Source organism: Ochotona princeps, chromosome 10 (genome assembly GCF_030435755.1).
Source record: "Ochotona princeps isolate mOchPri1 chromosome 10, mOchPri1.hap1, whole genome shotgun sequence".
Taxonomy (NCBI): Eukaryota; Metazoa; Chordata; class Mammalia; order Lagomorpha; family Ochotonidae; genus Ochotona; species Ochotona princeps.
Genome location: NC_080841.1, coordinates 50680723 through 50708182, shown reverse-complemented (window position 1 = coordinate 50708182; position 27460 = coordinate 50680723). Strand labels below are relative to the sequence as shown.

The following is a 27460-nucleotide window of genomic DNA, read 5'->3' as shown; positions in this document are numbered from 1 at the left end:
TGTGTGCTGTTACTTTATTCTCCCAGTTTTTTTTCTAAGATACCACCAGATTTTTTTTGTTCAAATTCGATGGTTATCTTCATCTTAAAGCATTTATTTCAAAGCCACATCTCTCTTCACAAATGTAGAGCTCTGGTGGCAAATTAAGTGGCTGAGGATTCAGTGAAATTGTTGCCAATTTCTGGTCCCAATCTGGAATTTAAAACAAATTAACGATTTATTTTAAGACCATTGTCTCTAAGTTTTATCATAATTTTTGAGTAATTGTGCACAATAATAAAAGATTTTTTGGAATTTAAGATCCCCAAACCATTTTAATCCTACATGAACCGCTATTTGTATTGTCTTTGGATCAAACTGCAATGGCTATTATCCCAAAAGTCACACCCTTTAGATTCCCTTATCTCTCACCACTTCTTACCAGCATTCACTAATAATACTGCTTATCCAAAGATAAAAGTTCAAGGAGTTCAAAATTAATATTGTCATTGTCATTGATTAATGGGCCAAAGACCAGAGGGTTTCGCTAACATTGTAACAAAACAGAATTTTGTATATTCCGAGTACTTAAATGATTTGAGATCATTTAATATCACTAGCAATTTAAGAGATTTTTCAAGGATAACTTACATTGTCATTTTTATCTTATTTACTTATTTATTTTACTTTATGTGTTAGTTTTAGAACCTGGTCTCAGTGCAAGATGCAATCCCATTATCTTCATTTCTTTACAAATATTTATTATACCATGTGATTATTCTTGATCCATAATAATCATGTCTAACTTTTGAAGACTTATTGTTGATGGGTATAAGCAAAATGCTTAAATCCTTTATATGGATATCTTTACTTTCAGATATTTTTTTTTTGGTTTTTTTTTTTTGTTTTTTTGTTTTTTAAATTTTAATAATCTTACTTAGCTGATTAGGGTATGTGTTGATTAGGGTACAAAGGGTCAAGGGTTACACGAAAGTGGGTAAGACCGTTATTTCCACACTAATATCATCTTTCCCCCTGTATCTGGGATCAGGGGAGAAACAAAGGGAGAAGCCCCACCCAGCCTCCCACCCATCCCAGGTCCCCGATGTGGGGCATGCTCTGAGGGTCCTGCTCAAGCAGTTTTGATAGTTCAGCAGTTCTAAATTGCTGCCAATCTCACTGTTCCAATCACAATGAAATCTCTTCAGAATCCACTGGCTGACATAGTCTCTTCATGGTTGGGGTTCTGAGATCATTAGTTCAGTTGGAGGGATCTCTGAAGAAACTTCATCTGAGGTGATCTCAGACCTGATTCTTGTGTGTGCTTGCCAGTACAGGGTTCGGCACCGTCCGTCGCCCCAGTCAGCTTATACACATGCTGGTCATTGTAATTGCTGGGTCAGTTCTGTTTCAAGCCCTGTCTTCCACGCGAACCAATGGTTGTTACAGTCCAGCCTATACCGGAGTCCAGCTCCAACTGAGTTCGGAACTCGCGAAGGGTACGTGGATGAGGCGCAAAGAGGAAAGAAAGTGGACCATAATAATTTTATGATCATAATGGATGATGCGGGAAAGCTGTCTCCTTTATTTATACAGAAACAGTCAAACTCTGGCTCAGACTTTTTACGTCATGGTCCCTTGATTAGCATCAGGTCAATGGGGACAGCCAAGACAGCAGGAATAATAAAAGGCCCTTTTGCAAGATGTTATTATTGACATTAAACTCCAAGCTCACATTGAGTAAAAGGCCAACTCCACAGTAGCAAACAATGCCTGAATGGATTAGAATTCTTCCGCAGGGTGGTCCGGTATCCATGCAAAGAAAGGTGGAGCTGCATTCAGGTGGCTGTAGAGACATCCTCCCGGCCTGGCCACGCAGCGGGAAGTTCCTTGCGGCCCTGCAGTTAATTCCTGAAACCTGGTTCTTTACTGTGAGCTGAAAACACCAGACGAAACGAGGTTGTTTCCAGCCAGGAAGGAACAGGGTAGAGGGGAAGGGGAAGGGGAGGAGGGGAAAGGAGGCCGGAAGAAGAAGAGGGGAGAACAAACAAGAGAGAGAGGAAGAGCAAAGAAGAGCAAAGAAGAGCTACTTTCAGATATTATTTTTATTCATTTTATAGATTGAAAGTTGAAGTTCACAGAGCCTAAGGGTCACACTGCTTCTAAAAGCACATATGGGATTATGAAAAGTGAAAGTAAGGAACTCGTGCTGTGGTGTCGTAGGCTAAGCCTCTGATTGTGGCTTCAGCATCCCATGCGGTGCTGGTTTGTGTCCCAGCTGCTCCATTTCTGAACCAGCTCCTTGCTAATGGCCTGGGAAGGCATCAGAAGATGGCCCCAGGCCTTGGGCCCCTGTACCCATATGGGAGACTGGAAAAAACTTAACGATCCCAGCTTCAGCCATTGTGATCATTTTATTGATTGAACCAGTGGATGCAAGATCTTTCTCTGTCTCTCCTTCTCTGTAACCATGCCTTTCAAATAAAAATGTCTTGAGAGAGAGAGAGAGAGAGGAATTAGTCTGTTTTGATGCAAATAATTTTTTTATAATGCTGCATAGTTTTTTCATAGCATGCATTCTGCATGCACCTGTTGAAGATTCCTTGTGTTTTTTTGAAGTATTTAACATCAGACGAGTTGGGCAGGAGAAGCTTGGCTCTGTGGGGAGTCTGATCCTGCCAGGCTTTAGGTTCTCTGAGGTCAGTCATCTATGGATCCTCTCTATTGTGTCCTGCACACAGTCGGTGTTTAATAAATGTTTTTTTCTTTTTAAAAAAAGATTTATTTGTTTTTATTGCAAAGTCAGACAGAGAAAGATTTTTCCGTCCTTTAATTCACTCCCAAAGAGACCACAATGGCTGGAGCTGAGCCAAGTCGAAGCCAAAAACCAAGAGGCAGGAGCTTCTTCTGGTCTTCCATGCAGGTGCAGGGTCCCAACGCTTTGGGCCATCCTCAGCTACTTTCCCAGGCCACAAGCAGGGAGCTGGATGGAAACCAGGGCTGCCAGGATTAGAACTGGCATCCATATGGGATCCTAGCACATGCAAGGTGAGGGCTTCAGCCACTATTACTGCACCAAGCCCTAATAAATGCTTCTCAAATAGATGAGTGAACTGATATGTGCTGACGAAGAAATTTAACTGAAGCAACAGTCTGAGATTCTTAAACAATCAGAGCTTCTTACGATCACTCTCTTTTTTATAAAGATTTATTTTTATTATAGAGGCAGATCAGATTTTTACAGAAAGAGAACAGATAGAAAAATCTTCCATCTGCTAGTTCATTCCCCAAATGGCCACAGTAGCCAGAGTTGAGCTGATCCAAAGCCAGGAACTTTTTCTGGGTCTCCCACGTGGGTACAGGGTCCCAAACCCTCAGCCATCCTCGACTGCTTTCCCAGGCCACAAGCAGGGAGCTGGATGGGAAATGGAGCTTCCAGGATATGAACTGGCATGCACATGGAATCTCAGTGCTTGCAAGGTGAGGATTTAGCCATTGAGTCACTGCACCTGGCCCCTTATAGTCTATCTTTAATCTCCAAGTCCATAAACCTCAGAGTTGAATGTGAAATGCAAATCCCTGCTAATTTACATATGCCATCTACTGTTAACATGGGAAGACAGGCTTTATAGCATTCGTGGCAGGTGGAATTTTGTGATGATGTCTGTGAAGCTCCTGGACTGTGGCAACTTTGACTGTTTTTGGTTTCATCTGTTACTGCCAAAACCTACCACATCAGCAGGCACTGAAGTGGGCTCTCAGAATATTTACTGAGGGATAAATATGAATGAGTGAACATGTGCCTACCATCATCTGTCACCAAGTCCAATTGATGTCACATGAAAAACATCTGTGGAATCTGTTTATCCCACTTCATCTTCCCTGCTGATCCTGGCCACCACTAACTAGTTTCCAGTGAAGCTGAACAGCAACCTGGTGATAGTTCAGAGAATAAGTAACACATAATTCTTGTATTTAAAATGCTTCAGTGTCTTCCCCTTGCTCTTTCAGTGAGATCCAATCACTGCATCATTCTTACCCTCACTCACTATCCACCAAACAACAATAGCTTCCTTTCTTTTTCTTTATTTGAAAGGCAGAGTGACACAGAGAGGCAGACAGACATAAGACAACACATGGAGATAATTTCCATTCCCTCGTTCACTCCTCAAGTGGCTGCAACCACTGGGATTCGGTCAGATGGAAGCCAGGAGCTAGGAGCCTCATCCAGGTCTTCCACATGAGTGGTACCTGGGCCATTCTTGACTGCTTTCCCAGACCACAAGGAGGGAGCTGGATGGGAAGTGGAGCAGCTGAGACTTAAACTCTTGTCCATATAGGATGCAGATTTGCAGGCAGCAGCTTAATGTGCTGTTTCCCGACACTCATCCCTGGCTCCCTTTCTTCTGTTCCTTAAGTAAGTCAATTCCTTTCAGATTCCAAGCTTTAGCATTCATTGTCATTCTTACTCTTTCAGCACAGCAAATAGTAAGTATATAGGTGTTTTCCCCAGCTGTTCTGTTTGAAGTACCTTCTCCCTTCTGTTCCTCTCCCTTGGAGCCCTGGAATAATCTACCGTGTTTTAATAGTATCCTGGGTTGTGCTTATTCTGCATCTTCCACCACCAGCTCTGCCAAAGTTGGGTCTTCTTTATCCTCATCACTGATCCCCAGGATAACACCATGTTTAGGCCATCATGGACACTTGGCTACGGGTGCCACTTTTCAAGATGGACCCCTGTGCTTTCTGTCCCCTGGGATCCATGCCCTCTCTGCATCTCTCCCACATTGTCCTAGGGTGGAGAGGATACATCAGAAGTGATACTACATGACTTGGAAAGCCACTGCTGTTTCTGTCTAGGCATGTTTCTCGTTAGGGAGTTAACTGCTGTGGTCTGAGGACATTCCAGCAGCTTTGCCGAGAAGATCCTAGCATCAGCTTGACCATGTCCGTGAGCTGCCTGAGGGGTGACTTCTGCATCCGCAGTCCAACCTACAGGTGACATCTGACATCCGACTGCATCCCCAAGAGAGACTCCATGCCCAAGGCCCAGTTGAACAGGTTTGAATCCTTAACCCACAGAAAACATGAGGGACAAAATATATCACCCCAGGGGCTGGCACCATCACACAGGGGATTAAGCATCCTCCCTTTTCAGGGATCATGTTCTCTCAGCTTCTGGAACCCAGCTTTGCCCTGCTTGTAAGCTCTTAACCTATACCCTTCCTGTGAACCAGTGGCACCCCTATACTGGCTTCATCTACTGTGACCTCCTGCTTGGCTCAGCTCTGCCAAGATCTGCCCAGGCAATCACCTCTCTGCCCTGCTCTGGCATCCCACCCTTCTACAGCCCAGGAAGGAAAAAAGAAAGAAAGCTGACCTTCCCACCTCCTCCTCCTCCTCCTGATTTATGTTAGTTCTCTTTTCCTGTCTTTATTGTCCTTTTTCTTTATTGCTTTGGGAAAAGTGATCTGCCTTAGAGTGAACTGTTAAACAGTGGTGCAGGTGACAGGGAGCTTCACAGCCTGGGACTGGTGGCTGAGCTGTGTCGGCAGCTTGGCCTCCCCCTGCTGTAAGGTGGGTACAATAATTGCACTTCCCTCTGAGATCCAGAGGGTCCTCAAGAGTTGAGGGGTGCATGCTCAGCAAGTCCAAAGGTGAAGGCATTCACTTAACAGATCAAAGCCCTCGTGACTCTAGGGACATAAAGACTACTGGGTTAGGTGTTCCATGCACATCCCAGGGTCCTCTCAATCAGGTGCTTTAGTCCCCTCTGTCCTCTTGCACGCATTGCAGCACACAGAGGTGTGACCTATACAAAGACCCTCACTATCAGACTCACATGTCCCAAACCTGGTGCTTGGGATACAGGCCTGAGGGACATGCTGACGGGCCCATTGCAGCCAGCCTACTCACCAAGCTTGTAAAATGGCAGAGAATAGTCTCTTTGGTAAGTGGTTTCTTTATACCATGGTTCAGCAGGTCTTGAATGTCTTCGAAAGCAAATATATCGAATGAGTGTTTGTTGGTCTAGTTGAGAGTGATGTGGGCATTGTCTCTTCGATGGTGGCATGGCCAAGTCTATGAGTGGTCTAAGTGGAAACAGAAATAGCTGTGTGAACACCCACTGTAAGGAAAGCAGTCCGTTTCCTCAGCTGAAATTCATTTCTGGGAAGTGGCCACAAGGCTGATAAAAGCTGGCACTAACACACACTGCCTAGGGATCTTGGTCTTCTCCCCTCAGCATCCATCCCTCCTCCCTCCAAATCACAGATCACAGAGGTGATTGACGTGGAAATCATCACTGCATCATGCACAGCTACGTCCCGTAGCCCATATCCCGCTGGTGCCCTGGTCCATCATAGTTCTTCCAAGAAACCAATACATTCTTTTAGCCAGACTAACTACTATGGAGTGGGTGGGGGATCTTTGTGTTTTAATGGATGTGAAATTAGTTGCTACCTTCTTGCACTGTGATAGGTGGAAGGGTAATGACCAAGTATCTTCATAAACTTCTATACATTCATGGCACGATTTGAGAACATTTTGGTGATGGGTATTAAGGCCTTGAAAAAGCATTTGTAGCTTATCCCAGCAATTTCAGAAATTAACAAAGTCAAAAAAGACTTAGCTATAAGAAGGCTTCTGAAAGTATTATGATAATAAAGAGTGGAAACAACCTTCATGTAAGGAAAATGTGGAATTATTTAGACAAGGATATGAAAATAAGACAAGAATAACACACCTCCAAAGGTGATGTTGTAGAACTATAGCTTTTGAAATTGAGGAAGTTCACAGTATAGTCTTAAATTTAAACCAACACTTCAGTTGAGTTGAACACTCAAGTGGATAATGTGTACAGTACATGAACTATTTCATTAAAACTGTGTTGCCACAAAAAGAGATTTCAAAATGCTGTCACATGGTATTTTGGAAAGATCCGATTCTGTATGATTATCTCTGGGTGAGATAATGATTCACTTTCATTTTTGATTATAAATGTTTTCTAAATGTTCTACTTTTTAAGAATAAAAAAATGTGAGAACCAAGTTTCTATGGGTGTGAAAATTATTATATGTGCTGCCAAAGTGAGCACTGGATGTGAAAATTAGTAGATGAGGTTTTGGAGTAGCTAAATCTTATGTTGAATGTCTACCATGTTCTGGAATCTTACATCAATTATTTTTATTAATAAAAATTAGCCAAGATCGACCATTTTGTAAGTTATCCGAATTGGTGCTTCTAACTCCTGTGGTTTCCGGTGACCCTAAACTAGAAAATAGGTAATGTCATTTTCATTCTTATTCTCTTTTTGTTAACACCGCACCTGGAGATGTCATTATTTTACGCAGAAAGAACCTGGGTATTTGGAAGGTGAGGTTATTTAACAAGTTGAAATTCTAAACAAAGGGTGCTTCTTAAACTGATTTGATTATTTCATAAAATTTTGCACTTAGATCTGCTCATTAGAGAAAATCTGGACAATATAGAAAAAGAACTAAGAATGAAATACAAAATACTAATGATATTACCATTCATTAAGAAAACACTGTTAGCAGCTTCCAAGCCTCTTTCCTATCCATGAAATGATGCTTGTTGTTACTGTTGTAACCATTAATAATATTAAAATGCTGTGTCCTCTTCCCGTGCCCCACACTCCCCTGCCCCTTATCATCATTGTCGCCTTGGTGACCATCCAGAGAATTTAGATCCAGGGCTGTCTCACCTGGAGGCTTTCTTCACACCATGATCAATATGCCGTCTTGCTAGTTGCCCAGGGTAATAGCCTTGGAGATCCTTTCCTTGACGGGCAATGAATAAACTAGCGGAGAAAGCGAGATGGTAAGAAAAAGCAATAACTGGACCCAGCGTGTTAGCCTAGTTAAGTCTTTTATGTGCTGGGATCCCATGTGGGTGCCGGTTCGTATCCTGGCTGCTCCACTTCCCATCTTGTGACCTGGAAAGCAATAGAGGACGGGCCAAAACCTTGGGACCCTGCACCCACGTGGGAAATCCAGAAGAAGCTCCTGACTACTGGCTTCGGATCGGGTCAGCTCCAGCCATTGCAGTCACTTGAGGAGTGAGCCAGTAGACAGAAGATCTTAGTCTCTCCTATCTGCAAATCTGACTTTCTAATAAAAATAAATAAAATATATCTTAAAAAAGAAAAAACAATGACTACAACTAGCTCCTTACAGAAAACCAGCTGTGTGTAGCATAAAGAATAGATTTAGTCTTGGGGAACTGGGGTGCCTGGCAATAAGCGCCTGGCTGCATGTCTGAAATTGATGATGATGGTCTTCTGCCACACCAGCATTTATGGCATTCCCAGACCTCCCTCCACCCTGCACACCCTCCAGCATCTGTAATAAAATATTATTTATTTTCAGGATTGCATTTAATGGGTCAGGCATTTGGTTCAAAATAGGGAGAGGGCCCGGTACAGTAGCCTAGTGGCTAAAGCCCTTACCTTGCATGTACCGGAATACCATATGGGTGCCAGTTCTTATCTCAGCAGCCCTGCTTCCCATCCAGCTCCCTGCTTGTGGCCTGGGAAAGCAGCTAAGGACGGCCCAAAGTCTTGGGACCCTGCTGCACCCATGTGGGAGACCAGGAAGGGGCTCCTGGCTTCGGATGGGCATAGCTCCAGCCATTGCAGCTACTTGGGGAGTGAATCAGCAGATTTTTCCTCTCTTTCCTCCTCTCTGTATATCTGACTTCCCAATAAAAATTAATAAAATTTTTTTAAATAGGGAAAAAAGAAACAAGAAGATATGTAAAACCAATGAGGTACATGTGATAGCTGTTGAAATGTAGGTGTGAGCAAATAGAGGCTCATTATGCTTTTTTCCTTTGATATGTCTACAAAATTTCACATTTTTTTGTCGACTGTCAAAAAGGGGCCAGTATTTGACACAGAGGGTTAAAGTCTATTTAGGATGGACTTTAGGATCAGAGTGGCCTGGGTCAGTCCCAGCTCTGCTCCCGATTCCAACTTCCTGCTGCTAGGCGGGCACCCTGGCGGGCAGCGGTGCAAGTGGTTGGGTCCTGGCCACCCGCATAACCTGCACTGAGTTCCCAGCTCCTGACTTTGGTCTGGCCTGTTGGGTCCTGGCTGCTGAGGACATCTGGGGAGTAAACCAGCATTTGAGAACGATTTCATTGTATGCTTTTCTCTCTTTCAAATAGAATACATTAACCTGTAATATAATTTAAAAACCTGTATTAAGTATAAAGGGACTAAAAATAAAGCAACATTATGAAGCCAAAGCATGAGGAACTTGTAAGCTTGAGAGAGGAACTTCTGTGTAGTTGGACTATAATATTTACAGATTTGATTTTGAAAGAGTAGCAAAAATACTATAAAATGTTTATAACTATGACATGGGATGTTAAAAAAAAAAGTAAAAGGAGGAACTATTTTAAAGAAGAATAAGGACATAAGTGGTAAAGTGGAAAGCAAATGTGAGTGCCATCTTACTAGAAGTAAGGTTAGGAAGGGACTCTAGTACTTTATGCTGGATGTGATAAGGATTTGAATGAACTGCGTGATGGAAATGTAGATGGACCCGGCAAAGGCTAAGAGGGGAAGGGCCATGCCGAGCTGGTCAGAGCTACCACTGGCATACACAAGATCAGGGGCTGGGAATAGGCCTGGTTGGGGGACTAAGGACACCCCCTGGCTGGGTTGTGGCTCCCAGTGGTAAACACGAGGGCCACGGTCTGGGCTGGACATGGCTGCAGTGTCGCTCAGCATGGATGTGGGCTGGGCTAGGTCTTGGCTCCCACTGAATCACTTGGGAGCTCTTTGGGCATGTACCAGGTATGGCTGGTACACTCTATAGTATGAACTGGAATGGGTGTGGGCTGGTTGGGGAAGGCCACTGTTCCTGCCAGAAAGGAGGTGGACTAAGTCAGCCCAGGCTAAAGACCCACCGGTGGGAGCAAGATCTGCCACTGGGAGGAGACCTGATTGAGGAGCTTGGGAAACTCCTTTGTCAGGACATAGTCCCTGCAGCTGAGTGCAAGAACCAAGACAAGGAGCAGCCCAAACCAAGCCAGGTTACAGTACCCACCAGCATACATGTGGATCAGGTCTGGGGGTGGGCCTAGCTGGGCCAGTTCGTAACACCCACTGGCAGATCTGAGAACCAGGATGGGGTGTGGGAAGAACTAGGTCTGGCCATAGCACCAGGTAGTTCACATTTGGGCTGGAACTAGGGGCTAGCTAGCTCAGGTTGGGTGGCAACACCTACCGGTGTGAGCTGGAACTGGTGGTAGAGGGGGCCAGGCCAGGCTACAGTACCTGTCTGCATATGCTAAGGTAAGGCGGGCCATGCCAGATGGGATCCCAACACCCACCAGATTGTATGTGACTCGGTGGGGGCTGGGTGGGAGCCTGGTAGGGAAGATATAGGAACTCCCCTACTGTGCCATGCTCCTGCTAGTGAGCGTGAGAGATGGGACTGGGGAGAGACCAGGCCAGGCATGTAAGTTGTATTAGGGGCAGAGCCAGGCTGGGCTAACTAACCACGGTGTCCACTGGTGCTGGCATGAGCCAAAGTAAGTGCAAGCTGGTCAGGCTTTGCTGCAGCATCAGCTGGCAAGTGCTAGGACTGGGGACAAGTACTGTTAAGCTGACTGCCGAACCACCTGAAGAGTGCAACATCCAGGATAGGGAATGGGTCCAGTAGGGAAGCTGTGGGTAGTTCTCTGATGGGCTGCAACTGCCACTGTTGAGCATGAGAACCAGGACTGGGGGCAGGCCTGGCTAGACAGGTAGTAGCACCTGCTGGCATGAGGGAGGGCTGGAGGGTGAAGTTGGATGGGTTGAGTTGGGCTTCAATGCCCAATGATGTGTATGAGGGTTGAATGGGATGTGGGACAGACTAGGCCAGTCCACTGCACATGCTTACAGGCACAGAAACCAGGGCTGGGGGCCAGACCAGGGGGGTGACATGGAATCACTCTGACTGGCCTGCAGCTCCCACTGGTATACGCGGGGGCTGTGTGTGTGGTGGGTAGGGTTAGGCTGTATACCCATTGGTGTGTGTAAGAGATGGGGCTGGAGATAGATCTGGCCCAGCAATTGCAACTATCAATGTATGGTAAGGGCTGATGTAGGTGACAGAATGACTCAGTTCCCATACTGTTGAACGCACACAGGAGCCAAATCTGGGATTACTTCAGATGAGACTTCTTTGAGGGTCTCTCCAACTGAAACACTGGGCTCAGAACTCCAGGCATGGGGAGAGTGGCAGGACCTGTGATCTGACAGTGGAGTGCATGTGTCTGAGTGGGGCCTCCTCAGTTACTGAAGATGGTGCATACCCAGATGCACATGGAGGATTAGGCAGTCCACTGGAGCCTGCAGAGGACATCTGGTACCGAAGCAGAGGAAGGAGAACAGAACCCTCAGAACATACTCCACATAGGGAACCCTGGGATGACATCAGGTGGCTGTTCCCCATCCCTGGGTACTGGGGGCAGATGGGAGACTGGGTGTGGCTTCTCCCCTTGTCTCTCTCCTCCCCCCAGATATAGGAAGAAGAGAAGGAAGGTGTGGGAGTAGTTGTCTTACCCACTTTCCTATAGTCCTTGACCCTTCCTACCCTAACCAATTGTGTAAACACCATAAGAAAAGACAGAAGGAAATGCGGATGGAGATGAAATAGTCTTCTTGAAAAATGTAAAGAGTAGATCTTTTGGGATCATTCACACCTTCTAAGTGCCTTGCAAATTCATAGAGAGAGTGGCTATTTAGCCTAGTGGCGAGACACTTTCATCCCATAACAGGCTTCCATTCCTGGCTCTGATCCCTGACTCTGGGCTTCCTGCTAATGCAGATCCTGGGGAAACAAAGAAGATTCATTTAGTCGGGTCCCTGTTGCCCATGTGGGGTACCTGCACTGGGTTTCTGGCTCACACTTCAGCCCAAGCACATCCGCTGGTGGTTGTGAGCATTTGAGGACTGAAACAGTGGGGAAGCTCTCTCTGCTTTTGGATTGAAGAAGAAAGAAGTCATAGCACAGGAGAAGGTCAGTAGAAAGTAACACATGGTTTTGTTGGATGGTGAATGGAAACTTACATTATACCCTCAGCTCAAGGAGTATTCTTTTTCTGTAGTCAGCTAGGTTCTGCTCATACAAAGATGAGAACTAAGCCTGGCCCTCAGAATGCCCTTTTGTGCTGAAATAGTGATCTCCGTGAGGGGCCAAGGGGATACAGGGAGGATTGGGGAAGCACACTAGGGTGGGAAAGAGATTCCAGATGAGCAAATTATGGAAGCCAAAACCTGGACAGAGGAGAGTTCAGAGTGGAGTGTGTCTGGGATGTGAGACCTGGGCTGAACAGGGCAGGTGGTGTCTGTCTGGGAAAACATTTGGGAGTCTGATTTTGAGAAAACCACAGGCTGTCTGGGCCTGCCCTGTGGTTGGGATAATAGGACAGTCTTAAGTAGTAAATAACAGTCGTAAGAGAGGGCTTAAATCATAAGGGAGGAACTGAGCGGCTAAGGTCCTCGCCTTGCACGCATTGCCAGGATCCCATATGGGGGCTGGTTCTAATCTCAAGTCAGTCCCACTTCCCATCCAGCTCCTTGCTTGTGGGCCTGGGAAAGCAGTGGAGGATGGCCCAAAGCCTTGGGACCTTGCACCCGCATGAGAGACCCATTGGAGGCTCCAGGCTCCTGGCTTTGGTTCAGCTCTGGCTGTTGCAGTCACCTGGGGAGTGAATCATCGGATAGAAGATCTTCCTCTCTGTCTCTCCTCCTCTGTATATCTGACTTTCCAATAAAAATAGATAAATCTTAAAAAAAAAAAAAAAAGAAAGGAAGGAAGGAAAGGGGGAGGAACTGATGCAAAAATAAAAAACAAAAAGATTTTTTAAAAAGATGATGACATTTCTTAACACAGGAATGAAAGCCGTAGCTTGCTTAGGCAACTGTGCAGTTGCTAAGGCACAACCTAGGATCACTCAAGGCTACAGCCCAGCTTGCTAAGGGGATGTGTGGGTTTTCTCAGTGGGCTCTGCAGTCTGCTGTAGTCCATTTTGACCCTCACAGATCCCTCACTGGCATACATCCCACAAGCACCTACGGAGCATGTGCACTCACTGACTTCTGCTCTGTGGAAGCAGCCTGAACAAGCCATGCTGAGGACAGGGAGGCCCTTCATTGGTGCCAGGAAACAAACTGCCTGAAGTCCCCTGGGCAGGGTTTTTTGTTGTTGTTGTTTATTTATTATTATTTATTTATTTTTAAATTTTAATTTATTTGAAAGGCAAAGTTAGAGGGAGTTCTTCCATTGGCTGTTTCACTCCCCAAATGGCTGCAATGGTTGGGGGCTGGATCAGAAGCAGAGCAGCCATATGGGATGCTGACATTGCAGGCAGTGGCTTAACCCATTGCACTACCATGCCATGCCCCCTGGGCAGGTTTTGGGCAGAGTGGAGAGCAGTGGGCAATGTGTACACAGAGTCAGGTGTCACAAGTGGAGGTGAAAGTGGAGAAGCTGGTAGGGGTAAAAGCAAACTTTGCCTACTGCTCTTTTCTTTTTTTTTTTTAAGATTTTGTTATTATTGGAAAGCCGGATATACAGAGAGGAGGAGAGACAGAGAGGAAGATCTTCCATCCGATGTTTCACTCCCCAAGTGAGCCGCAACGGGCCGGTACACGCCAATCCGATGCCGGGACCAGGAACCTCTTCCGGGTCTCCCACGCGGGTGCAGGGTCCCAATGCATTGGGCCGTCCTCGACTGCTTTCCCAGGCCACAAGCAGGGAGCTGGATGGGAAGTGGAGCTGCCCGGATTAGAACCGGCGCCCATATGGGATCCCGGGGCTTTCAAGGCGAGGACTTTGGCCGCTAGGCCACGCCGCAGGCCTTTGCCTACTGCTCTTTCAGGCAGCTTTCCAAGTTCTCCCAGAGCCGTCACATCAAACACAAGACCCCTAGGTTCACAGGGATTAGAACCTCCAGGATTAGAACCGGAGCCCATACGGGATCCCGGCGCATTCAAGGCAAGAACTTTAACCATTACGCTATCGTGCCGGTCCCCAGTAACTTACAGTTTTAGAAAAGTTAAAAAAAAAAAAAAAGGAGAGGGGGGGTCCAGTGAGATGGCTCAATGGCTAAGTCTTCCCCTTGGCAAGCACTGGGATCCCATAAGGGCACGGATTAGTGTCTGGATGTTCCACTTCCCATCCAGCTTCCTGCTGGTGGCCTAGGAAAGCAGTAGAAGGTGGTTGAGCGGCTTGGGACCCTGCACCTGTGTGGGAGTCCAGAGGAAGTTCCTGGTTCCTGCCTTTGGATTGGCTCAACCCCAGCTGTTGTAACCCTTTGGGACATGAACCAGTGGATGGAAGATCTTTCTCTGTTTCTCTTCTCTGTAAATTTGATCTGCCTTTCCAATAAAAATAAATCTTAAAAAAAAAAAAAAAAGACTCAGATTAAATGAGCTTGTCCATGTCAGAGATAAGAATCAGACCCAATTCTCTAGTCACCCAAAGAAGTACAGGGTTTTTTGGTTCGTTTTGGTTTCTTTTTCTTTCTTTCCTTCCTTCCTTTCTTTCTTCCTTCCTTCCTTCCTTCCTTCCTTCCTTCCTTCCTTCCTTCCTTCCTTTCTTTCTTTCTTTCTTTCTTTCTTTCTTTCTTTCTTTCTTTCTTTCTTTCTTTCTTTCTTTCTTTCTCTTTCTTTCCTTCTTTCTTTCTTTCTTTCCTTCTTTCTTTCTTTCTTTCTTGTTTTGTTTGGAAAGACTCCAGTGCCTTGCATAAGCCAGGATCCCATATGCGCACCGGTTCATGTTCCGGCTGTTCCATTTTTCACCCAGCTCACTGCTTGTGGCCTGGGAAAGCAGTAGAGGATGGCCCAAAAGCTGCATTCATGTGAGATACCCCGAACAAGTTCCTGGCTCCTGGTTTTGAATCAGCTCAGCTTTCGGCCATTGTGGCTACTTGGGGAGTGAACCAGTGGATGGAAGATCTTTCTGTCTCTCCTCCTTACTGTAAATCTGACTTGCTAGTACAAAATAATAAAAATTAAAAGAAAAATTTTAATTTTAAGATTTTTAAATTATTTGGCCAGGTAGAAAGATCTAATCTGCTGGCTCACTCCCCAAACATTTGTAATAGCTTGGAGGTGGGACCCAACACAAGTTTCATGTGGGGGTTACAGGAACCCAGTTACCTGAGCCAACAACACTAGTACCTTCCAGGAGCACCCTGACAGGAAGCTGGAATTCGGGGCTGGAGCTGGGAATCAAACCCAGGCACTCGGATGTGGGACACAGAATCACAAATTCTGTCTTTAGTGTCAAGCCAAACACCTGCTCCAGTGCCATTTCCAAATGAACTCTTCGATTTTCCCACTTGTCAGCAGCCAATGAGTACACACTGCATGCTGAAAGGATAGGACAAGAAATAAATACAAGGCAATTTTAATGGAAACTTTTAATTCAGTGCAAAAGCACTTGTTGCCAGTTCTGGTCTGTAAGTGGAGCGCTAGGCAGAGTGATGACAAATACTCTCTTCCTACCTCTCTTCCCAATCTCTGTACATTTCTACCTAAACCCAAAGAAGCTTCCCTGGAACACCTGGGTGGCAGTAATGGCTCAGTCATGAGGAGAGAAATCCTAAATCTTCAGGGGTTGGCCTGCCTGGCCTCAGCTCACGAGGTCCCGTTACCTGGGTGGAATCACTGGGCGACGATCAACAAATTCTCGCAGTCGGATGGCAGTCATGATGGATAGAAGTCTGAAAGAAATCAAGAACGATGAAGGTGGCTCATATTGACTATTTACTCACAATCTCAGACTTGAGCTATCTGGTACCCAAAGAAATCTCGAGAAGAAAACTGATAGTAGTAAGACATAACTTCTACTAGAATATTTAGAGAAGAAAAAAACTAATAAAAGATTTTTAAAAAATGCATTGTATATGCCAATACGCACAGATAGGCTTTCCTTAAAAAACAAAGGCTACAGGCCTGGCACAGTAACCTAGTGGCTACAGTCCTTGCCTTCAATGTGCTGGGATCCAAAGTGGGTGATGGTTCATGTCCCGGCATCCCCGTTTCCCATCCAGCTCCCTGCTTGTGGCCTGGGAAAGCAGTTAAGGATGGCCCAAAGCCTTGGGACCCTGCAACCATGTGGGGGACCTGGAAGAAGCTTCAGACTCCTGGTTTCAGAGTTCAGCTTCAGCCATTGCGGCCGCTTGGGGAGTGAATCAACAGAAGGAAGATCTTCCTCTCTGTACATCTGACTTTCCAATAAAAATAAAATATTTCTTTAAAAAACAAAGGCTACAGCACTAGTTGTGTTAGTTGAGCACCCGACTTGCTTTCTTACCCTTCTTCACCTACCTCACTACTGTTCGAGGCAGCAAACCAAGGATTACAGTTCCCAGAAATCCAGACATACACGACGAGTCCTTCAGTCGGACACGCTCGCGTGAGATTTGGAAGGGGGCAGAATGGCAGAAGCTGTTTCCTGTTCTTCTGGTCTTTCCCACTGCCAAGCAAAGCTGTGCAGGTTCAGTGATTTACTACAACAGAACTGTGGGCTCCTTCTCCAGCTCTGGGTTGGCCAGGAGCAATAACTATAAAGGCAGAATGGGCAGGCTGTGTCCCAGCATTCAAACATCAGAATCTTGGGGGTGGAAAGGGAGTCACAGTATCAAGGTAGTTCTTAAACTCATTTGTTGCAGAAGGAGTTTCCTGATTTTTATGGAAGGATTCTAGAAACTTCCTAGAAACTGTTTCCAGAGCCTACTCCTTCAACAGTTTTGCAAACTCCTCATCTTCTATATAAAACCCCTTTCTATATTTTCCCCTGTTGTGATTTGGAAAATAATTTGGGTATTCCCTAAAGGCATGTTAATGACTTAATCCCCAGAATCTTTTTTTCCTAAAGATTTATTTTATTTGTATTGGAAAGACAATTTTACAGAGAGAAAGATCTTCCATCTGCTGATTCACTCCCTTAAGTGGCCTCAATGGCCAGAGCTGAGCCTATCCGGAGCCAGGAGCTTCCCAGGTCTCCCACGTGGGTGCAGGGTCCCAAGGCTTTGGGCTATCCTTAACTGCCTTCCCAGGTCACAGGCAGGGAGCTGGATGGGAAATGGAGCAGCTAGGACATGTATTAGATCCCAGCTTATGCAAAGCGAGGATTTAGCCACTAGGCTATTGGACTGGGCCTGATCTCCAGAATCTTATGTTAATAGACTGAAGATAAAGCTTCACTGAAATATTATGTCTGAACATGGGGCCTCGGAATGGGATTAGACTGGATGTTGTTGCTAAGGGAGGAATTGTGGCTCTATAAATAGAGACCCATGGATGGAAAGGACCAGCATGTGACCCTCCCTCCGCAGGCATTCCACCATCCATGGCCCTCACAGGACACACAGGGCTGCTTGATCCCAGAGACTGTGAATCTCCAAAACTGTAAGCCCCACCCTTAGCAGCACCTCTCAGGAATTTTAGTTGTAGTCATGGAAAATTGACTCATAGCCCTCTTCTAACCTTAGACTTAAACACAGTACACTTACAGTTTCGAGTCCAAAATTTCATATTACACTGTTTATGTACTAGAGAATATGGCTTGTGTGTGTGTGGGGGGGGGGGTAGTGAGAGAATCAAAATAGAGTTGCCAATATCAACCCTGACAAAAAATGCGTTAGTAAAGCTGAGAAGTTAGTGAGAGAAAGTTTTCTATGTATAGTTGCCTGATAGTAACCACGGAAGACTGCTGGAACCACATTACCGAGACCACCACGACCTTATCAAGTACTTTTGCAAGAAAATCTGCCCAGTACCTGCCTGCTTACCCTGGTACCAACATCACCCAGATCATTCACAGTTGTGACCAAAGACTATTGTTTCAAAACATATGGTGTAATCCTCACCCTTTTTACCTGCAGATCTTTTTCCTTGCCTCGATTTCTTTGAATGTGCTCACGGCTTACGGTAGCACACGCTTCTACTAAAATGCTATCCTATTCCCATTGCAGTGCTCTGCTATCCCCAAATAAAAATTTTTTGGAAAGCCTCTTTCTCCCTCTCCCCCTCTCTTCCTTTTTTAAGGTTACTACTTGCTACAACCACACTACTATATATAAATATTCACACGAGAAAGCATCAACAATAGCAGGAAACTGAATAGCTGAGGATTATTGAGAGAAGAGAGCCATACCTGCACACATCTTTTGTGTGCCTTCCAGACATTTCTCTTGTACTCTATCTGTTATGTATACACACACAGAGAGGGACCTATGATTTGCATAAACACAGCAAATTGACTGAGACCCTGGTGGTCTGTGTTTAGTCGTTTACACGCTTTGATTTTAGTGCCTTCCTGGAGGAGGGGTATATGTAGGGGAAAGCTCTCTATCCTGAAAAGCATCTTTGAGAAAATGATAAATGATTTTACTTTGTGCACATCTAAAACATGCAAAATAGCAGATATTAACTCCCACTACCTTCACCCAGCCCCCTAAGAAACCATTTGGTGTCATCACTATTTTACTCACAAGAAAACAACCACAAAGAAGTGGAGTAACTTGTACAAGGTTGCCTGGGAACCAGGGACTGGAACTCCCTGGCTCCAGAAACATTCATCTTAATTACTATGCTGTATCGAAACAATCGCAGAGCGCCCAGACCATCGGCCAAAACAAAATGAGAACTATTCAAACTCAGCCAGGAGTGGAGAAAAGTTACCAGGGGAAACAAAGGAATGGAAAGAGTGTGTGATGCCTCCCTCTCCTCCCTTTTATAGTCAAAACTGAACTCACTGTCCAGGCTGGCTAGCTGTTTTATTTCATCTCTGAGTGTGGTTTTCAAAGCAACTCAAACACTTTCAACAGCATTACATTCGAGAAGAGTTGGCCGTGTCGCAGAACCTATTCATTATATAATGCATTTCTACTTTCAGCCCTTCTATGCTGACAGAGAAAGAAAGGAAGGAAGGGAGGGAGGGAGGCAGGTGAGCAAAGGAAAGAAGGGAGCGAGACACCCTCGGAGGAAGACAGTGAAGTTTTATATAACTTGACAATCCAAACTCAGAAAGCTTTGTGATTGTTGAGGTTTTACTTCACCAAATGTGATATGCTAGAGAAAAATGTAAGATGGTCGGGACTTTTGAGCTCCTATCAAAGACAGCACCCACCATGCCTTTGATGATAGGGTGGTTAGTCACTGCCTAGAAACTGGGAAGCAGCAGCATCCACGGAGACTGGCCAGCAGTTGCCTTGCTTTGGCCATGCCATTAAAATGTTCTTTGTTCAGCACATTAACAATTGAGCTGGAGTCTTCGCCTGAGCTCCCAGGACAATCACAGGACCATGTCTGGGAACGGTCACAGGTCTGTCATTGTGTATCAGTAGAAGCCTTTCTCTACCATCTACGAGGACACCAAGTGACACTCTGTGTCATTGATGGTCATCTCTCAGACACACACAAAAGAAGTGTTGTTTGCATTAAGATAGATCAATATATTTTATTTTAGGCAGTCTTTAGTATACTAAATCAATATTACAACTCAAGAGGGAACACATGGCTAGCTTATTTCCATACCCACAGCCTCTACAACTATTTTAGAAGCAGGAACGACATAATTGTCTTCTGTACAACTTATCTCTTTGGAATTGTCTTAGAAGACACTTGCAAGAAATTTACTGCTAAGGACACTTTGCTCCCAACTTCCCAACTTCATTTGTTTTTATTAGGCTTAACATAGGTGGCTCAATTTTGATTCTAACAGTGTTCACACTTATTGTTGTTGTTTTTATTTCACACAAGCCATATTCTCTGATAAATAATCAGATGTAATGAGAAACTTTAGAAACTATGAATGTTACATGTTTATGTCTAGGGCCAGAAAGGGGACAGCAGTCAAGTTTTCATTACTTCAAACACTTGAGAGCTGCTAATTAGAAATTTTACCATAAGCAAGCGTGAGTTCTGTTCATCCAACTTCAAAGTAATCCTAAGAAACCTTAAAACATTTTTCCTTTTTAAAACTGAAAATATGCCCAGAATAAATAATACGGTAAAATAATATTAAAACCATGCATAATTCTGCTCCTAATCAAGTTATTTTTATGATTTTTTTCTCTATAAACATGAACATATACATACACACATATATACACATTTTTTAAAGCCACAGCAGACATTCTAGTTCATATTTTGTATTTTCATTTTCATCTAATTTTTCCGCATTCCTACAGAGTATTCCTAGTTCCCACATGTGGTGGTCCCCTGGACACACAGCAATAAGAAAGTCCCTTGTGATAAAGAATTGCTGGTGGTGGAAAAGCCCCTAACCAGCGGCCATCTGCCCCAGGTGCCCATCTTCCAGAGGAGAACCCGGTTTGCAGCTTCAGCTGCTGCTTTACAGTGTTTTTGGTAATCTGACTCTGCTCCCTCAACTGAGGATGAATTCTTTCACCACTCAACATAGCAGTCTCAATCAGCTGCTTCTGGTAACACACTGTTTAGGGTTTCTTTGTGTTGTTTGGTGAGGGCCAATCCACACTCTATCAAAACTAGAACCCCAATCCAGTCCCACCCTACCCTGTTCCGGGTTTTGCTTTTCTCCACAAAAGAGAGAAAGATAGGTCTGTTTTGTTCATGGTTGTAGCCCTAGAGCCAAGAAAATAATTGGCCTGTAGGAGACATTTAATGAGTGTTTTAACTGGATGTGTCATGGTTCATGAAGCCCAATCCTCTAACCTGGGATATTTTGGCTATTTTAGTCACTTGCATCACTATAATGAAATACCCGAGAAAAACTACTTCTACTTATGAACGAAAGAGAATTATTTACACTATTGTTCTTGCTGACAAAATCCTGGTGGGGGCTGGTGGTAGGGAAGCACTGAATAGCAAGAGTCTGCACCTCTCAGTACACAGTATCCACAGGCTACTCATAGCAGGTTCTGTCCTGTAACAGTCCAACCAATACCTTCCCAGGGCTCCACTTTAAACACCATAATTGGACTAAGTTTCTCCCTCTCATTTACATATAGGCTTTTGGAAACCAAATTAATACTCAAACTGTGGCACTGTCCATCTTGAATATCTCCATGAATGTATTTAATTCTATTAAGCTGACTTCTTCAGAAAACATTTCTAAGAATGCATCAACCCTCTAGCATCTTCATGCTTTCACCCAGTACACTTCAGCCACTTGCATTCTTCAATGTTGGCCTCTAAAACAATGAGTATACAAAAATAAAGTTTGATAATAGAATATTGTATTATGCTGGTGTTCAGAAGGTAAGCAAACGTAAATTAATAAAACATAGACATTGGAACAAGCTTTCTCTTATGTTCATGATGCTGACATCAGGAAAAAATATCAACTTTTAATTTGTCAGCTTTCTCAACAACTTTTTTTTAATTCCATAATCAGATCTCTACAACATGCAATGACAGAATAATAAGAAAACTAAAAACTTGTCCATTGGTGGTAAACTCTTAGCAAACTCGACAAAAATTTTCTATAACAACCTGATAAAGAACATTTATAGAAATCTATGAGTAACATCATACTTACTTAATGGTGAAAAAAATGAATGATTTCTTAAAATTTGAAAGAAAGTAATGAATGTTTACTCTCATCACTCGTATTCCACGTAGTGCTGGCAGTCTTAGTGTAAGATAAAAAAACCACAAAATGTGTATAGATGGGGAAGGGAAAAAAACAAGTATGACCATTTTGAAACGCTAGAAAGAATTGAAATGTGTAAAAATCTGCAGGTTCTGTGGGCTGAAAATGGTAAAAATCAATAAAGGTGATAAGAAACCTGAGATGTTCAAGGTGTTCAAGGATGAGAAGACCCACACAGTAGGGCTAACAGTTCTCTGAGCTGATCAGGCTTATCAAAATATCAAAAGGATCTTTTTGTAGATACAAGCAAGTATATTATAAAATTTATTTTTTTAAAGATTTATTTTATTTTTATTGGAAAGTCAAATATATGCGAGGAGGAGAGACAGAGAGGAAGATCTTCCATCCAATGATTCACCCCCCCCCCGCCCAAGTGGCCACAATGACCATCGCTGAGCCAATCCAAAGCCAAGAGCCAGGAATCTCTTCTGGGTCTCCCACACAGGTGCAGGGTCCCAAGGCTTTGGGCCGTCCTCGACTACTTTCCCAGGCCACAGGCAGGGAGCTGGATGGGAAGTGGGGCTGCTGGGATTAGAACCGGCGCCCAGGTGGGATCCCAGCATGTGCAAGGCGAGGACTTTAGCCGCTAGGCCACGCCGCCGGGCCCTTAAAATTTATTTTTGAAATGCAAGTGAACTAAATTAGATAAAACAATTTTGAAGCAGAGTGAGTACCCTTAGAGGAAGGGTTGGAAAGTCCCAGTTTTCAGCTGTCATACTCAATGTACTGATAATTCAATGGGATTTCATTCAGTCCTTGCAAAAAGTACAGGGAGGTGCTCATCTTATCCTTAATATGTAGAAAATGTTGTGTTACATGTTTAAGGTTATAACAGCCAGGCTGATCTGACTGTAAAACCCAAGCTCCTCCCACTGTAGTAGCGCCAATACATATTCAACAAATACGTATTAATCCATGCCCTTGACTGTGCTGCCAGCTCTGAGGGGAAAGCCTGTAGCTGAAGTGTAATTCTACCATCACATTGCTTACAACTCAGTGGAACAGAGGAAGTCACACATTAATCAGTGATTAGAAAAGCACAGTGACATCTAAAACAGAGTCCTTCAGCACCCAGTGACATTTCAGGTTGATTCCCCTCCCCTCTTAATGTTCCAAAGGAAAAAGGCTCTAAGCAAATTAAGTTGCAGAAAGCCTGATCATTTCCTCCAAGATGACACATACTATTTCTCCTGGAAAGAGGCTTTCTGAAGACTTGTTTAGAAAAAACATTTTCAGGGGCAGGTGTTGTGGTATAGCAAGTAAAACTTCTGGGTTCCCATATGGATGCCAGGTCAAATCCTGACTGCCGCACTTCTGCTACAGCTCCCTATTACTGTGCCTGCAAAAGCAGTGGAGGATGGTCTAAGTGCTTGAGCCCCACTGAACATATGTGAGCAATTCAGAACAAGTTCCTGGCTTCAACCTGGCTTCAGCATGGTCTGCTGTAGCCATTAAGTCATTTGGGGAGTGAACAGCTGATGGAAGATTAATCTCTTTCTGCCTGTAACTCTCTGTGTAACTCTGACTTTGAACTAAATAAGCTTTAATGTTTTGTTTTTTTGAAAAAGCATTTTTTTTTAATTGGCATCTGTTTGTATGGTAGGTAGAAACCAGAGGGAATTATCTGGCAAGGTTAATCAATGTCGACTGGGGAGATCACCAAAGAAACTTTGAGGTGTTCCCAGACCAGATTCTTGTGAACTGCTGGACCCAGAACCCTAACCATGAAAAGACAGAGGACAGAACAAGTCAGTCAACTACCTCAACCATATGTTGGCAGTGAAAAACTGGGCAGAGACCCTAAGATAGATTATTATGTCAATCAGTGGATTCTTCAGTGACCTCATCATCCCTCACAACAGTTCATAATTGTTGAACTATCAAAACCACTTAAGCAAGACCCTCGGAGCATGCCTCACATCAGGGACCTGGGATAGGTGGGAAACTGGGTGGGGCTTCTCCCTTTATCTCCCCCTTTACCCCAAATACATGACAAAAATAATGTGGAAACAATAGTCTTCCCCACTTTGCTGTAGCCCTTGAACCTTTTTGCCCTGATTAACTATGTAAAGAATGTCAAAAAATAAAGGAAAAACAAAAACAAAAAACCTTATACTACAATTAAAATAAACTTCAAATGACCTAATAAGTACAGCTAAGAAGTTATACACAAACTGTTTCAAGTATTGGAATAAAAAAGTCAATAAAAAAAAGGTTAATCCATGTCTGGGCCACATGGAATAACTATCCAGTTACCAACCTGCTCAAAGGAGCAGAGGCAGAATATTAGAGCCAAGGTCTCAAGACTCTGATAGTATCTATTTGGTAATATTTGGAAAATTTAAGCACCAGAAAGCGAGTAACCTTTTAGCTGATATATAAACACCATCAATTGATTTTCTGGAGGCATTGTTTTTAAAAAGTTATTCATTTTAATTGAAAGGCAAAGATACAGAGATACAGAGACTGAGTTCTTTAATCCACCGATTTACTTCCCAAATTCCTGCAACACCCAGGGCTAAGGCAAACTGAAGCCAGGAGCCAGGACCTATATCTGGGTCTCCCATGTGTGTAGCAGAGACCCATGTATATGCCCAGAATGAATGATAGAATTGTGGGATTGAGATAAGAACCAAGACTTAAACCCAGGCATGCTTACATGGAACATGAACATCCCAAGAGGGATAGCAACTGCCTCAAATATCCACCCCTGCATGCCTTTTACAATATCCATTTTCCAGAAGTGCTCATGGCTTTGGAGGAATTTCAGCCCTCAGAAAAAGCCACACCTAGTGCTGGGATGGGGCCATTTATCCATTCATTCCAAGTTATACATTAAGCACTTCTTGAATGGGCTGTCAGTATTGCATGATTGGCCCTGGCTGGGAGCGTGCCAGCAGCCTCACTGGAGTGACAATTCCTTGCTGCCTTGGAGCATTTGCACATGTGTCAGGTAGGGGAGAGAATGTTAGAGGAGAGTTTGCAGAATCTGAGTGATTATGAAAATCCCTCTAGACTTCCTCAGGATGCCAGCCTGCCCAGCACCTAGCTCAGGAAGGCTGGTTTTCTTCTCTATCTCCGACCCATCCTCACCAATCCTACCGTGAATTCTGCTGCCTGTGTGCTCCATATTTCCTCTTTCAATAGTCTAAATTCCATCCCTACTTTAGGTCCTTATGTGGGTTTTTGTTTTGTTTTAAAGCAAAACAAATTTCAGACAGTGAGAGAGAGAATAGTTCCATCTGCTGGTTCACTCCTCCAACACCTGCAGAAGCCAGGGCTGGGTGAGAGAGAAGCTAGGGCTGGGTTGGGTGGAAGCTGTGAGCCAGGAACTCAATCCAAGGCCCCGTGTGGATGACAGGAACACAGCTACTTGATCCATCACCTGCTGCCTCCTAGGGTCTGCCTTGGCAGGAAGCTGAAGTGGGAAGTCAAATCCAAACTCTCTGATGTGAGGATGAGGGAGTGTTAACTGTCCTGTGTAAGTCCTGTCAAAGGCTTCTGTTTTGAACCCAAATGGTCCATTGCCCACCTACGGGTTCTCAGGAACTCTGACAAATTCTATATGCATTTTGATTATAAGTTTGTTCTTCCTTGGATTAGTGGTTCCTGGATTAATTTATTTACTCTATCATTTGAGAAAATATCTAGTGAATGACAACTTTGTACTAAACCGAGGATAAGGTTTGAGAGACTCTTGAAATAGAAAAACATCTGTTTTATGCACGATCTTGCCTCCTTATTTGAAATGTAAAACCTTAGACATCAGGGACCATGCTGTTTGGTTAACTATTCATGTCACTCTCTGTTCCTCTATATCACTGTCTTGCAAAACATTTTCCCATTCAAGAAATGCTTGATACATAACTTGGAATGAATAGATAAATGAGAGAATCAGTCACCTGATAACCTAATTAATAGGTTTTAAAACTCTGGACTTCTGGTATTATATATAGCCAAACACTTTATGAAAATAACCAAGTTTTATATATATAATATGATATTATATATGATATTATCTATAATATATAATATGATATTTTATAATATATCATATATAATATGATATTATATATATGATATTACATATATATAAATGTTAAGCTAGACAAGTAAAATAATTCAAGGTTGACAGTGCTAACAATTCATTTTCTAAAAGAATACTTAGCTTTGCAAAATGTTTGAGTGAGTTTTTTTTTAGCATGAGCTTCTATCTCTAGAACAGCTCAAGTGAAGAGAGCAATTTAGAAATGGAATTGCTGAGTGAGAGGAGGACAGACAGACGGGCAGTAACACTCACATGCAGTGTTATCTGTTTGGGCTCCAGAGGCGTCCTTGCTCTTCAAAGCTGCCCCCAAGGGACAGCAGCTATTCCAACCTTCTCCTGGTGTTACAGGGATGGCCAAGGCACCCTGCAGAGTGGTAGGACTTGATCCCCTTACATCATTCAAAGGGTATTGTGATGTCCTAGAGTTACAGGGAGTTTTGCTAGGTAATGCCTTTCAGGTCTTGGGCTTACAAAAAGTAGAGATCTTTTGTTCTCTATGAGCCGTCTAGCTCCATGTGAAAGAACGAAGAAAACTTAGTGTAAGGAGGCTGTTGTTGTGAGGTAGCAGGCAAAGCTGTCACCTGAGATATTGGCATCCCATATGTGTGCTCATTGTGTCTTAGCTGCCTCACTTCCAATCCAGCTTCCTGTTAATGTTTCTGGGGAAAGATGACTGATGGATGTTTGGGCTCCTGCCACCACGTGGGAGATCTGAATGAAGTTTCTGATCCTGGCTTCTGCCTGGCCCAGCCCCAGCTGTTTCAGCCATTGGGGAATGAAGCAGTAGATGGAAGATATTCTCTCTCTCTCTCTCTCTCTCTCTCTCTCTCTCTCTCTCTCTCTCTCTCTCTCTGTAACTACCTATCCAATGAATGAATGAATATTTTTTTAAATTAGTGTGAGAGGAAAATTGTATAGCCATGCAACTCAGACTATTGAATCACTAGAACTTTCTTTTCTGTAAAGATTAGTCTAACGTGTTATCCTGGTGAGTACTGCTCTTTGCATGTTAGAATTGAGGGAGCTGGCGCTGACATGAGGGACAAAGGAATCCAGCTCTGACCAGTCCAAGACTTGGTTAGGCTCCACCATGCTGCTACAGAAGGCATCAAAGAAGGTTCAAACCAATCCACACATCATCATAACACCCCACTAAACAAAACCACAGGTCAAATCCCAAGAAGAACATAATAGCAGATATACTCATTGAACCCTTACCTGAAGTAAACTGAACTAGACACCAACATCAGCTACAGTACCCTGGTCTGGATGTGGGACATCTCTCAGTAAGTTTGAAGAAATTGGACACAACACAATGGATCAATGACTAAATCCTCACCTTGCACATGCCAGGATCCCCTACAGGTGCCAATTTGTGTCCCTGCTGTTCCACTTCCCAGCTCAAAGCCTTGGGACCCTGTACCTGCATGGGAGATCCAGAAGAAGCTCCTGGCTCCAGGCTTTGGACTTCAGCCTGACCCAGCCCTGCTCGGGGTATTTGAGCACTTGTCTCTTCTGTTGTTCTGCCTTGAAGGGATTACTGATAAACCATCCATAATTTGCGGTTTGATTCTTTTATTTTAACACTGATTGAAACTATGCTTTTATTTTATATAAAATTATTTGTTTATAAAGTCTTTTCATACTTTTCAATTAGAATGTACAAGCAGACAGAAGATCTTTCTCTCTCTTCTCTGTAAATCTGCCTTTCCAATAAAAACAAAGAAATGTTAAAAAAAAAAAAAAAGAAGAAAAAGAAGAA

General features: G+C 43.8%; 1 protein-coding gene across 2 annotated transcripts; it reads right to left on the bottom strand.

Annotated features, from left to right (window-relative positions):
* On the bottom strand, positions 1-26107 carry SPMIP3 (sperm microtubule inner protein 3). 2 transcript variants are annotated; one of them, XM_058669426.1, is made up of 5 exons: positions 25951-26101; positions 15661-15729; positions 7706-7801; positions 5896-6071; positions 1-192 (listed from the first exon to the last, which is right to left on the bottom strand). In XM_058669426.1, the coding sequence occupies exons 2-5, from the start codon at positions 15714-15716 to the stop codon at positions 80-82; spliced, it is 441 nt and encodes a 146-aa protein (XP_058525409.1). In that variant the 5' UTR covers positions 15717-15729; positions 25951-26101; the 3' UTR covers positions 1-79. The 2 variants fall into 2 exon arrangements, with proteins under 2 accessions (XP_058525409.1, XP_058525410.1); XM_058669427.1 differs by lacking the exon at positions 5896-6071 and having other exon boundaries at positions 25951-26107.
* Positions 26108-27460: the final 1353 nt, after the last annotated feature.